Source organism: Chanodichthys erythropterus, chromosome 2 (genome assembly GCF_024489055.1).
Source record: "Chanodichthys erythropterus isolate Z2021 chromosome 2, ASM2448905v1, whole genome shotgun sequence".
NCBI classification, from domain to species: Eukaryota; Metazoa; Chordata; class Actinopteri; order Cypriniformes; family Xenocyprididae; genus Chanodichthys; species Chanodichthys erythropterus.
The window spans coordinates 22,289,224-22,302,940 of NC_090222.1; the positions used below are offsets into that span (position 1 = coordinate 22,289,224).

General features: G+C 35.6%; 1 protein-coding gene across 6 annotated transcripts in view; it reads left to right on the forward strand.

The window, feature by feature from the left end:
* adgrb1a (adhesion G protein-coupled receptor B1a) overlaps positions 1–13,717 on the forward strand; it is a 113,224-nt gene that overhangs the window by 70,763 nt on the left and 28,744 nt on the right. For all 6 annotated transcript variants that reach the window (XM_067404818.1, XM_067404844.1, XM_067404827.1 and 3 more), the window contains 2 exons: positions 1,362–1,464; positions 2,334–2,377. In XM_067404818.1, the coding sequence (XP_067260919.1) occupies positions 1,362–1,464; positions 2,334–2,377 (147 nt within the window). The remainder of the gene's footprint in view (positions 1–1,361; positions 1,465–2,333; positions 2,378–13,717) is intronic.

Below are 13,717 nucleotides of genomic sequence, written 5' to 3' on the forward strand. Positions count from 1 at the left end.
CAAACTTAGGGAGCTATACTTGTATGCCTATCACCAAGTGAACTGAATTTTCAAAAATGATTTAGCATCATTTATACACTCTAAAAAATGCTGGGTTAAAAACCCAGCGGTAGGGTTAAATGTTTGCCCAACCTGCTGGGTAGTTTTATTTAAAGGTACAATTTGTGATATTTTTTTCCATTTACTCTCCCCTCATGTCGCTCCAAACTTTCATGACTCTCACAGAAGATGATATTTTACAGAATTTTGGTAACCAAACTGTTTTGGTTACCATTGACTTCCTTTGATTGGACAAACAAAAAACTGAGACATTTCTAAAAATATCTTTAATGTTTCGCTGAAGAAAAGGTTTGGAACTACATGACAGTGAGTGAATGATGACACAATTTTAATTTTTTGGTGAACTATTCCTCTAAAGGGACTTCACACAAAGTTATCTCTCCAATAGGAAAAATAATTTCATAAAAACACACACTTTAGGTCAGATTTAACAGCTTGCGCCAGCGGAAACCCTCTTTTGGCATTAAAAAAACTACTGTTATGATTTACTAAAGACATGCAGTGAAAAAAAATGGCGCTGAAAAGGCTTGGATACAGTTATTTTTGCAGCGAACCTTATTGCATATGCATTTGTTGGAGTTTCCCTTTCAGATGCAAAATTTTTAAATGAATCATGCAAGGTGATTTACTAAGGTTTACGCTAGTCAGTTTACTGGTATTTGCACCAATATTTACCGCCCCAAAAAAGCATGTCCTAAACCAGATGCTAATTTGCGCTACTCTTGGTAGATTGCGTTGGTCATCATGGAAATGATCCAGCTGCGTCTGTGTTCCTTAATTTGCTCATCGTCAGTAGATCACGTGCAGAACTTTCCACTCCCATCGGCGCTTTTATGGAATTGCGCTCTCACGCTAATTTGCCCTGTTAATTCTGGCCCTTTGTCTTGTAATGTTATTATAGCCTTTCTGAATAGTTGAAAAATGTCTAAATTTATTGAAATGTCTTCAAGATTCAGCAGAAAGGTGTATACTTTTTGTTCTTTCTGTTTTTATACTTCGTTTTCAACCTAAACTGACTGCAGTCCTTATTTGCTGAAATGTGGTGATTTTGAATCAGATACCTTGTGACGCTTTTTGTTATTTTGTATGGATGAAAACATGTTTGACTGTAGTGTATGGATAGATGAATGTGCATATGATGATATTAGCAAATGACATGCACATTTGAGACAGCGCAAACTGAAGAGTCTCATGTGGGGAAGTGGCAGCTTCTTTGAAGGTCATGACCTCCACTCTTCTTCCCCCTCTGTTTTTTGCAGTCCTTCTCATGTTTTCTTTCATCCTTCTCTGTATTTTCACAGAAATAGCACAGTGCTGAACTCCAAGATGATCTCTGTGACAATCAAACCCACTCCCAATTCTCTCTCAACCCCACTCGAGATTGAGTTCTCACACCTTTACAATGTAAGTCAGTCTGCCTTTTAAACCCATGTGCTGCAACAAATGGGATGTTTTTCAATATTACTCAAACTATGACTAGAAAACTGTCACTCTAAATCATTAAAATGAATTCTTTTTTAATTTTATTCTTGTATAATTCTTCACAAAGTGGAATTTTTCCCTCACATACTGCAGGATGATTTTTAAAATGCTTTATTAAAAACATTCATTCTAAAAATAGCTTTAGCTTATTTTATTGTTTCCAAATTTTTGTGTTTAGCCATTTATCAGATTTTTTTGGGTGAAAAAATTACTATTTAATTATTTTTAATTAAGATGTTTTCCTTTTTTTTTTCATTTTCCATTATTATTATTATTATTATTAAATTGTTATTAAGATGTTTTAATTATTTCTAATTAGGTTTGTATTTATGTGTACATAGTTTTTAAATAATAAGAAATTGTTAAAATAACTGTCCTCAATACTGCTGTCATTACTATTCTTCCAAGATTTTTTTCTTTTCTTTTCTTTTCTTTTTTTTTTCAAAAAAGCTTGTAACTTAATTGATTTAGCAAATCCAAGGCTCCAACTTTTTTTTTTTTTTGCAAAAAAAAAAAAAAAAAGAAGAAAAGATTACCATCACATATAAGTATCACACAAAGCATCAAAAAACACTTGGAAAAGTACACTTTGAAGCTGATGTCAATGATCAGATCTTTATTCCAGGACTTGTAAAAACTTTTAAATGAAAAACGGTTTGAAGAAGTTTCATATTTTAAGATTTCAGGTAGTCAAAAGTGCCTCTAACTGAAGAATCACCATTACATATTTGCAAGGCAAAATCACAAGGTGACATCCTTCTCTGCCTCTCGCCCTCTTTCTCTCTCCACAGGGTACCACAAACCAAACCTGCATTTCCTGGGATGAGAATGACAGGTGAGAACCTGTTTATTGATATAAATCTGTTTTTGCTGTCTGCTGAGCTTTTGCGAGGAATCTTCAGTCACACAGGTGTATTTCCCATGGCTTTAGAGGAGGGGTGTGTTGATAAAGGGTTAGAGACAACGTCCTGTTAAAGAATGTTAAAACATTGACGGAACGTTGGTGACGGGGGATTCTGTACGCTGCAGATAACTGATCAGATAACTGATCTGACACCAGATGATTGTTGCACACAACGTTCCTTCTGTACTATATACACATCAGCAGCAATTATGGAAATCACACTTCAATTTTAAGCAGAGAAGAGAGACAGCAAGCAAGCTACATTGAAAAGCAGTTAGAAAGAGGAGAGAGAGTGAAAGAGACAAGAAGGGTCTGGCAGTAGACTTGCGCTCTCTGTAAAAGAACGGAAATAAGTCGCAAGGTTAATGTTGTATAAGAGTTTTAGCATATTAACAAAAGGTATTTTTTGTGGATGTAGACATTTTATTATTCTGTTTATGTTTATTTATGAAACAGCTAGTGTTGTTTTAAGCCAGATTTGCAAACTGAGATGCTTTCGAGGGCCACCAGTGGTGTCAACTCATTCATATGTATACTGCATTTGGTATCATGAACCAACAATGAACAAATTTTCTCAGCATTTATTAATCTAGGATAGTGTTCATTTATAAATATAATGTTGTTCATATTAGTTAACATGCAGTACCATTCAAAAGTTTGGGGTCAGTAAGATTTTTATGAAAGAAGTTAATACTTATTCATCAAGGGCACATTAAATTGATCAAAAGTGACAGTAAAGACATCTATAATGTTATAAAAGATTTCTATGTTGTTCTTTTAAACTTTCTAATCATCCAAACATCTAGGATAAAATGTATTGATAATAATAAAAGTGTTTCTTGAGCACCAAATCAGCATGTTAGAATAATTTCTGAAGGATCATGCATGTTACACTGAAGACTGGAGTAATGGATGCTGAAAATTCAGCTTTGCCACAAAATGTTTATTTAAATATTTTTAAAATATATTTATTATATTAAATATATTTTAAAACATATATAAGAAAACATTTTTTTTTTTTTCAAAATATTACTATTTTTATTGTATTTTTGATCAAATAAATGCAGTCTTGGTGAGAATAAGAAATTTTAACATGAAAAAGTAAATAAATAAACATTGAAAAATTCTTACTGACCCAAAACTTTTGAATGGTAGTGTATGTTAATTTATATAGCTATGTTAAAAGTGTATTAGTATATGTAGATATTAACATTAACCTAGATTAATACATGCTGTAAATGATTGTATTATTCATTAATAATTCTTTACACTTACAAAATTAACTATTGCTAACACATTGAACATTATTGTAAAGTGTTATCATATGTATTTCCTAACTGTGTTAAAGAAATAGCAGTTACACAGATGTAGAATTAATTAAATGTTCACATTATATGTTCTTTAAAAAAAAAATCCTCCTATAAGCTACATTCAAGTCTCAAAGTTTTATACACTATAAAATATAAAGGTTTATATCATTAGGTAAAAGAATAGGCACCTTACATTCAAATGGAAATCCATCCCGTCATCTCAATAATCATCTCAGTCATCTGAATAAATGAATGCTTAGCCTGTTATCACCAAAATGATTGGTTCGTCTTTAGCAGTGCCGAGAAACATAACAGGTAAATCATGACAGCGTCGCTCTAAGTGCTTCACCTGCGGAATTTACATCTGAATTATTATTGTCACATTCAAAATACACAGTGCAGAGTTGAAATAGGAGACTCATTATGTATTACCATGAGAATAAGTTTTGTTTCATTAGCAAGCATGAACAGAAACATTTCTTCTTTCTTTGCAGAGAGAGCAAGCAAAAAAATTGAGACTGCGTCTGTGAAGCCAGATTCTATTGAAAGAGACAGACAGACGAGGAGCAGCAGAATTATGTTGTACTTTAACAAAGAACCGTGGGCCTCCTGGTCATGCTTGTACTTTCACCCCCTACACATCCATCTGCTTGTGCTCTCTTTTGTCTGTTAAAACTGCGAAAAGACTAGTCTGTGCCCATAGCACTTAATGCAGTGTAGGTGGAACATTTGCATTTAGATGGATACATATAGATATGTTACAGATATAAAAACTTTTTCTGCCATTGCCTCGAGGGGAAAAAGACAGAGAACAATAGAATTTTTTTAAAAAAAATCTGAAGAAAATGTGAGTGCAAAACTCAATAGTGCTGCTATTGGTTATAAGGGCATTGCTGTGCCATTGCTAAGGTGCTTCATTTGGTTTTTAGTGCTTTGCTGTGCAGTTACTAGGGTGTTCTTTGGTTTCTTGCTGGTCCAAGTCAAAAGCATCACCTTAAAGAGGGGGTGTAATGCTGTTTCATGCATTCTGACTTTACACTGTTAAAGAGTTGCATTCTCATGCTAATCTTGCCAAAGTTTCAAAACACGAGTTGGACGTATGACGAAGTATTTCTGTGGCAAATACACTACTTCTGGTTTCTGACTGGGTTACGGAGAGTTTTTTTCGAGTGTGTCCTGTATGACGTCAAAATGTATGGGCACTTCTCCCTGATAAGCGTGCACACACACATCACTCAGAGCAAGAACACGCCCATCAACGTGCTTGATTCGGGATACGGTAGCCAAGAGATTTTTCAACAATGGCTGTGTCCCAATTCAGGGGCTGCAACCTTCGAAGGCTGCATACATCATCTAGGCAGAAAAATTTAAGAAAAATAAGTCTTAGAATGCAACGTAAGAAAGAAATTATCTCACAATGAATATCAGTCAATTTTATTATGGTTACTTTTCTTAAATATGACATCCTTGATGAAGTATTCAGCCTTCAAATGCGCTCTCCGAAGGACCCAGCCTCTGAAATGAGATGCAGCTCCTGTCACCGAAGGAGTGTATCTTTGGTTGTGAGGGAAATATTACCTTTTTCAGCTTCCCAAAGAACCCAGCATTAAGGGACCAGAGGATGAAGTTTGTTTTCAACGGAGTTATGCACATATGTTTGTTTGTTCCCGGGATTTCGGTGATGAATACTTTGTAAACATGTCCCAGTTCAGTGCTGGATTTGCAGATCACGGGCAGTGAGTAAAGCTGCATCAGTGTTTTGTTAGCAATCGGCACAACCCGGTGCCAAAAAGTGTATAAAATGTAAACACCATGAACGTTTTTGTTCCCTTTGTATTTATAATGATGTCGCAGCTATACGATCTCTACACAAAAGCTGTGCGCGCTTGTGACTCTTTTGCTCTGCCCACGGCACTGACAGCAGGCACGCCTCCAGGAGCTCTGCTTTTTTTGGAAAGACTCGGTTTATCGTATCTATCTTTTATAAATATGATAAAACTAAAGACTTTTCGAAGATATGAAGGATGCATTGTTACTCTAGATGTACTCAAGATCTAACAAGATTGGCAGAAACTTAACCTTAACATTCAAAAGCTTGGGGTCAGTTTTACAATTGTTTTTTATTCAGCAAGGATACATTAAATTGATAAAAAGTGACATTAAAGACTTCTACATGGTTAGGCTAGTTCAAGTAAATTATCTTTTGAACTTTCTGTTCATCAAAGAATCCCGAAGAAAAAAATCTCATCGCTTCCAAAAAAATATTAAGTAGCACTACCATTTTCAACATTGACAATAAGAAATGTTTCTTGGGCAACAAATTGGAATATTAGAATGAGGATGAAGGATCATGTGACACCGAAAACTGAAGTAATGGCTGCTGAAAATTCAGCTTTTTCATCAGAGGAATAAATTGTACATTTTACACTACGTGACCTGTACTGGCAAAATGGTTCGGAATGCGCACGGGCTAGTTACGAGCTACAGGCAAAACAAGTCAAAAATGTTTTCACAAAAATGAGTTCATTACGCCCTCATCTAGCGATCCAAATTCTTCAAATAGGCCTATTAAACATCTAAAAGTAGGCCTATCTTTATTTGTTTGTTTTCTGAGAGGAGTACTTACTCACGCTGACTGACAGATAAACAGAATTCCAGTACAAATGTTGAATATTTATATTTCCCTATAGATATTTGGTTTTGAAGAGGTGTGTGCCAAATTAGATATTATTAACAGGAATTTTAAGGTATGGTTGTTAGGTGATTTTGTTTTGGAAATTGACTTTGCTGACTCTATTGATTTCAAACGGGTGTAGTTCAATCATTTTTTTGTCGGATTCCAACAAATCATACATCATTTGAAGGTTTTTAAATAGAGATTGTGAATATATATATATATATATATATATATATTTAAATTTGCTCATTGCGACTCATTTTGCCGGATCACATATATTAAAACACAAATAGTTTTTTTTTTTTATTTGTAATAATATTTTACAATTTTACTGTATTTTTGATCAAATAAATGCAACCTTGGTGAGCATGAGAGAATTCTTTCTAAAACATTAGAAAGTCCACATACCATTTATAGGGACAATAATAATAAGTCTACGGAAAAAATGTTTTAACTTTCAGCTGACAAAAACATCATCAATTAAATTTCTTTCAAAAGTAAAAGGCGCACCAAGCACCACTTATAACAAAAGAATAATAAAAAAAAAACATTAATGCAGAGAAATGAGAAGATGAAAAGAAGAGAGACAAGGAGAAGGGTGACAGAGAGGAAGGAGTGAGATAAAGGGAGCGAAAGAGAGGGTTAGAGACAGGAAGAGGACAGTGAAATGTAATCTGCCTGCATTGAGCGAGGCAGAGGAGTCGAGGCTGGTGTGTGTTCGGTGCGAAATTAAAATCCATCTTGGACAGCTGCTATGATTAATGAGTTCATATTTGGGAGAGAAATTGGAATGCGAGGAGGCGTCCTTGTCACCGACTGTCTTTTACTTAACAGCTTTAAAGAGTGTGGGCTTTCTGTTGACTCGCACTTCAATCACACCCTAGCGATACAAGCCAGTCATTTTTTTCTTGCTGGTTCATACATGATCCTTCTCATTCATACATTTACTTAAAGTGGCCATATTATGCCCTTTTACAAAGTCTTGATTTTGTTTTGGGGGTCTACTAGAATAGGTTTTCATGCTTGAATGTTCTAAAAACAATATTTTTCACATAATTTACATTGCTTCCCAGTCTGTCAGTAATTCACTGTTAAGTTCCTTTCTCTATGAAGCCCCTCCTTCCAAAAAGCACAATGTGCTCTGATTGGTCATCTCAACCAGTGTGTTGTGATTGGTCAGCTGCTTCAGAAATGTCACACCCCTTACCATAACCGTGAGTTTAAATCCCTGGTCTGGTCTGTTCTGTTTATGTAGTTTTTCTTTGACTACCTTGTGAATCGACGCCCCTAGGGCACGGTTGCCACCTTATGGATAAACTAATTACTGCAACAAAAAAAAATTAAATTTGCATGTGCGATATGTGCGTACAAGTACGCACGGTTACAAAAATCAGTTCTGATGACGAAATTCGCGTCACACGCACGCACTTTACACTGACCCTCGAGTAAAAAGTGAAGTATACTTTGGGCTTTAACACACTACTAATGCAACTCAACTTTTTATGCTTATGCCTTGGTTGGGAATTATTTAAAGGATTAGTTCACTTTGAAATGAAAATTAATCCAAGCTTTACTCACCCTCAAGCCACCCTAGGTATATATGACTTTCTTCTTTCTGATGAACATGATCAGAGAAATATTAATAAATATCCTGACGCATTCACGCTTTATAATGGCAGTGAACAGGGTTTGCGAATTGAAGAAAGTGCATCCATCCATAACCATCCATCATAAACGTGTACTCCACAAGGCTCCGGGGGGTTAATGAAGGCCTTCTGAAGCGAAGTGATGCATTTGTGTAAAAAAAAACAACAAAAAAAAAACAAAAAAAAAAAAAAAAAAATCCATATTTGACAAGTTACAAAGTGAAATATGTAGCTTCCGCTAGACCGCCTTCCATATTCAACATACGAAGAAAGTGTAAAACTCTTGCAGTTCAAAACGCTTACTCTACATCCAACACCTTCCCTATTCAACTTACAGAAAAAGTGTAGCTGACACGACGCCAGTTTACACTTTCTTCATAACTTGAATACGAGGGGTGGTCTGGCAGAGGCTAAATATTTTACTTCAAAACTTGTTAAATATGGATATTTATTTTACACAAACGCATCGCTTCGCTTCAGAAGGCCTTTATTAACCCCTCGGAGCCTTGTGGAGTATGTTTATGATGGATGGATGTGGATGGATGCACTTTCTTCAGCTCATACTCGTGAACCCTGTTCACTGCCATTATAAAGCTCGGGTGCGTCAGGATATTTATTAATATATCTCCGATTGTGTTCATCAGAAAGAAGAAAGTCATATTCACCTAGGATGGCTTGAGGGTGAGTAAAGCTTGGGGTAATTTTCATTTGAAAGTGAACTAATCCTTTAAATGAGGAATACTGTGACCTTCCCAGAAGAAAACTCAAGACTACATTCAAGGCTTTTCAGAGTGTTCAGAAACTGTTCTTGCTGATATAACTCCTTTTGGAGTGGACTTTCTGTTTTGTAACTTTGCAGACCTTTTTCATGCTCAAACAGCAACATTTAAGTCGGCATGAAATGGAAGTTGTGATAGTCATTTCTTCGCTATTGTGACATATATCTGAGTGAAACAGCTTCACAAACAAGAACAAATGTAGGGTGGGACTTGAATTTGTCCATCGGAAATTGATTGAATCTTTGCGATTTGCTATTGATGCAATCTTATGTGAGTGACAGTTTTTCCTGCCCTTGTGCCAGTAAACACATCATTAGAGAAAAGAGATGTCGCTACAAGACATAGGGGAAGTTATTTTGATTAAAGGATTAGTTCACTTTCAAACTTTCACTCCCAAAACTCATGCATGAGTATTTGAACACGATTGTTTACCACCGGCATTCGCTGTCGTGTTTTTTGGATTCATTATGTCGGACTCACTGCAGGTAACTCATAATCTGCAGTTGTTACTCCTGTCTCCTGACAAAAACATGTGTGGAAAGTTACTGGAGCGCGCAGCCGCACTCGTCTCTCACAAGGAACGTCACGACAATAATATTATATAATATTAATATACATCATCTGTGCACGAGGTAGAGCCTTAAAAACATCAGCCAATCCTTTACGCGATCATCGCGTAAACGATTGGCTGATGTTTTTAAGGCTCTACCTCGTGCACAGAATATGTATATTAATATTATTACTTTCAGTGCACCTAATAAATAGTCTTTTATCAGTTAGTAAAGACAGTTTCAAGTAATATTGCAAAAATGTATAAAACAAAACATCCTCTTTAGCACCTTACATAATCCCTCCTTATGCCTCTTTTATAAGATGTAATAAGGAGGTATAAAATATTCTATAAAAACAGTCCTGCTAATAGTATAATTTATTATAGCTTGTCAAATTCCCCTATTTTGGTGTGAGCAAAAACACGCCGTTTTTAAGGTTTTTGATTAATACATTCCAGGATTATTCTTCTTATTATGAACTTCAATGGACTTCACTGTTGAAGGTCAAAATTATAGTTTCAGTGCTTCAAAGGGCTTTAAACGATACCAGACGAGAAATAAGGGTCTTATCTTGCGAAACAATCGGTCATTTTCTAAAAAAAAACAACTGTATATGCTTTATATAATCAAATGATCGTCTTCCAAGTGGTTCCGCCAAAAACGCACTTTCATATTCTTCAAAAAGCTTATGCTGTATGTCCTACGCCTTCCCAATTCTACTTACAGAAAAAAAATGGAACTGGCGCTGCATTCGTTTCGTAAGTAGAATAGGGAAGACGTAGGACGTACAGCATAAGCTTTGTGAAGAATACGAAAGTACGGTTTTGGCGGAACCACTTGGAAGGCGATCATTTGTTTAAGCACATACATTTACATTTATTTTTTTTTTCGAAAATGACTGATCGTTTCGCTAGATAAGACCCTTATTCCTCATCTGGTATCATTTAAAACCCCTTTGAAGCTGAACTGAAACTGTGACCTTCAACCATCTGGAGGCCATTGAAGTCCACAATAAGGAGAATAATCCTGGAATGTTTTCATCAAAAAACATAATTTCTTTTCGACCGAAGAAAGAAGGACATGGACATCTTGGATTTAAAATAAATAAATAAATAAATAGCACGGATAAATCATTTAGTTAATAATGCAATATTCTGTATATATATAAAAAAAAAAGAAATAAAAAAAGAATTGCCAATTGTAATTTCATAGTAACCTATGACATTTTACATGCATTTATATATTTAAAAAAAAATCTGTAATTGTTTACATGACACAAGCTTGCTTTTCTCGTGCATCTGTACTTGGCATGTTCTCTGCAAACATGCACACTACAGCTGGACTGCAAGCCCGGAGATCCAATTACACAGTCGTGCTGTGCTGTCTTTATATTTGTGTGGTCGACACAAAGTCTTAATCGTATCACGCACAGTGTCTGTGCAGTGGGTGATAATATATTGAGTTTCAGGTTTATGTGCTAATGTTAACACTGAGCCCTCCCCTGGGGCTGCAACACACTGTGCTTCCAGCTCTATACTGTTTGGCCCTCAATGCTCTTCTAGCCCCAGTGCATTGTGGGTATCCTAGACTGCAGAGCTCTACCGCACAGTGGGTTTGGAATGGTGCCGGTAGCCTTGAGTTTGTGTGGAAAAGCGTGTGTGTGTGTGTGTGTGAGTGTGCGGGAATATATTGACTGCACGTTGCAGCTGGATGAAGAGGACACTATATGATTGATGGCTTGCTATTTGGATCAGTAGTGCATGGAGCGGGTATGTTTTGATATGACTTTCATATCACTTTCATTGATGTCATTATGAGGTCTTTGTTACAATTATTCGAGCGTCAGATCAGACACAGCCGAATCATGCTGTCAAGAGGGTTCCTCATCAAGATTATGAGATTCAAATTTGTGTAGGTGGCTTAATAGACTAATTGTTTAGTGGCTTTGGGCACCAACCACAACATAAGGGTTTCTTTAGTTGTATTTATGATATTTATGCTTTTAGTGTCATCTGCTTTGATGCAGGTTTAATGGCAAGCATAAAACTGACTCAATTTCTTGCAAAGAATAGAAAGATGTGGATTAATTTCCTTTGGGTCCTATGAAAAGTCATCTTTTTGATGACATTTATTTTTTGTGTATGTCTTAATCTCTCCATATATTATAATATTCGATGATATTTTAATATTATTCACAGTGTTCTATTCCAGTCAAGCACATGGTGATTTAGAAAGAACATTCATGCTGGTCTGCAGTGAGTAAATGGGTTCCAATTCACAATAAGGTCCAATAAGTTAATGTGAGTTAACATTAACAATGAAAAATACATTTGATACAGTATTTATTAATCTTTGTTAAATGTTAGTTAATAAAAATACAACTGTCCATTGTTAGTTCATGTTAGCTCAGGTCCATATAATATTATTAACAGATAAAACATTTGATTTTAACTGCATGATAAATGTTGAAATTAACAAAGATTTAAAGATGCTTTAGAAGTATTTTTCATTGTTGGTTCATGTTAACTAATATAGTTAACTAATGTTAACAAATGCAACCTTATTTTAAAGTGTTATCATGATTTGTTCATTATTCTGTATCTGAACATATGGGACACTGTATGCTAATCTAACTGTAGATAGTAAATAGTAAACCTAAAACACTTTGACTGTTCAGTTTTTTTTTTCCCCTCATGTTGTGCTCCAGGTCTCAATGTCCCAGTGTAATATCCATCCTCTGCTCTGTTGCACATTTCCTCCACACTTTATAGTAAAACTTACAAAGTTTTGACAGGTAAAAGAGACTGTTCTTTACTCCACTTGTAAGACTTGCTGCGGGCTAAACACAGAGTGAACGGCGAGGCTAACCCAAACTGTCCTTTGGGAACTTTCATTTCAAAGTGATTCTGTGTAGTTTGGAGGTATTTTGGTGTTTTGCAATGCAGCAAGCTCTAGAACCAGTGCAGCAACATTATTATTATTATTATTATTATAAAATGTAGGCACTTACACCGAATTCCTGTGCTAACGATAAAGTAAAACGATGCCTTGCTATGGTGAGTTGTTCACCAACAGACAACCAATAATATGCTGAGTCAACGCTTCCCTCATTAAATATTCATACTCTTTACGGTGCACAGAAAGTTGTACGTGTTTTATTCATTTCAATGTCTGAGTTAAAAATGGTTAAAGGTACAATATGTAATCATTTTGGCCGCTAGAAGACTATTCAAAACAAAGGTGTAGCTTGATGACGCCAAGTTTTAGAGCGGAATCTTGGGACATGTGTTCTCCACCTCAATGGACGGTGCTAAAGAATAGGGATAGGACTCGGAACAAATCATGTTCATGGATGAGGTTATTTAGTATGAAGCTAAGCAGGACCGAGTGTTGTGGGAGCTGAACGAGGCCGCTGGAGCGATTGTGCAACACACGCCTCACGAGCAGCAGAACTTTTATTATGACACAGTCGCTGGCGCCGCTTCCGCTTTTCCGGTCATGAGTATGAGGTAACGCGCAGCTCTGTTTATTATTGGATACATTTGAGTGTGTTGAAAATTATCTTATAACGTTACTCTGTGCTGTGAGACACTTGTTTGAGACACACTGCAGTAAGATAGAATATTATATTAAATATTGGATGGCTTGTGTTGATAAATGGCATGGAATTAATTTTGAAACTTATTGTATGATGGAGCAAATTATGTATATCTGTTAATACAAATAATTATGTTTATTAAAACGTGTAATATATTAAAGTGTCTTTGGTGTTTCCATGGTTTCTACAAAATAAAACCGGAAACTGACGGTTAATGCGGGTATGACGCAATTGACCGGCGACTCTGGAGCCTTGTTGGTTAAAATTGCAATTTTCTCACGATTTACAAATAGTTGGAAACATTTGGGATATTGTAAGTACTCAAGTGAACAAAATATATAACATTGGCCTAGTGGTTTTTGGATATTTTACTGTAAAAATATTACATATTGCACCTTTAAGAGTAGTCTCGTAAATTCGGTTCTGCCACCAAATGTAACTTATGCCGTCATTTTACAATTTTTTACAGATCGCGTGCTCGTCGCGTGATGTCAGTGATTCATGAACAAGCTGATAGGAAGGTTAACCCAGTATTATGTCATGTGAACCGGAACCTGGCTACCCAAGATTAATTAGCGTACTAACCCTGGATAATATGTGTGCAGTGTGAAACGGGATAACCCAGGATTATGTTTACCCGGGTTTAAAAATGTGCTTTCTTTTCAGTGTAGCATAATAATAATAATAATAATAATAATAATAATTGTATT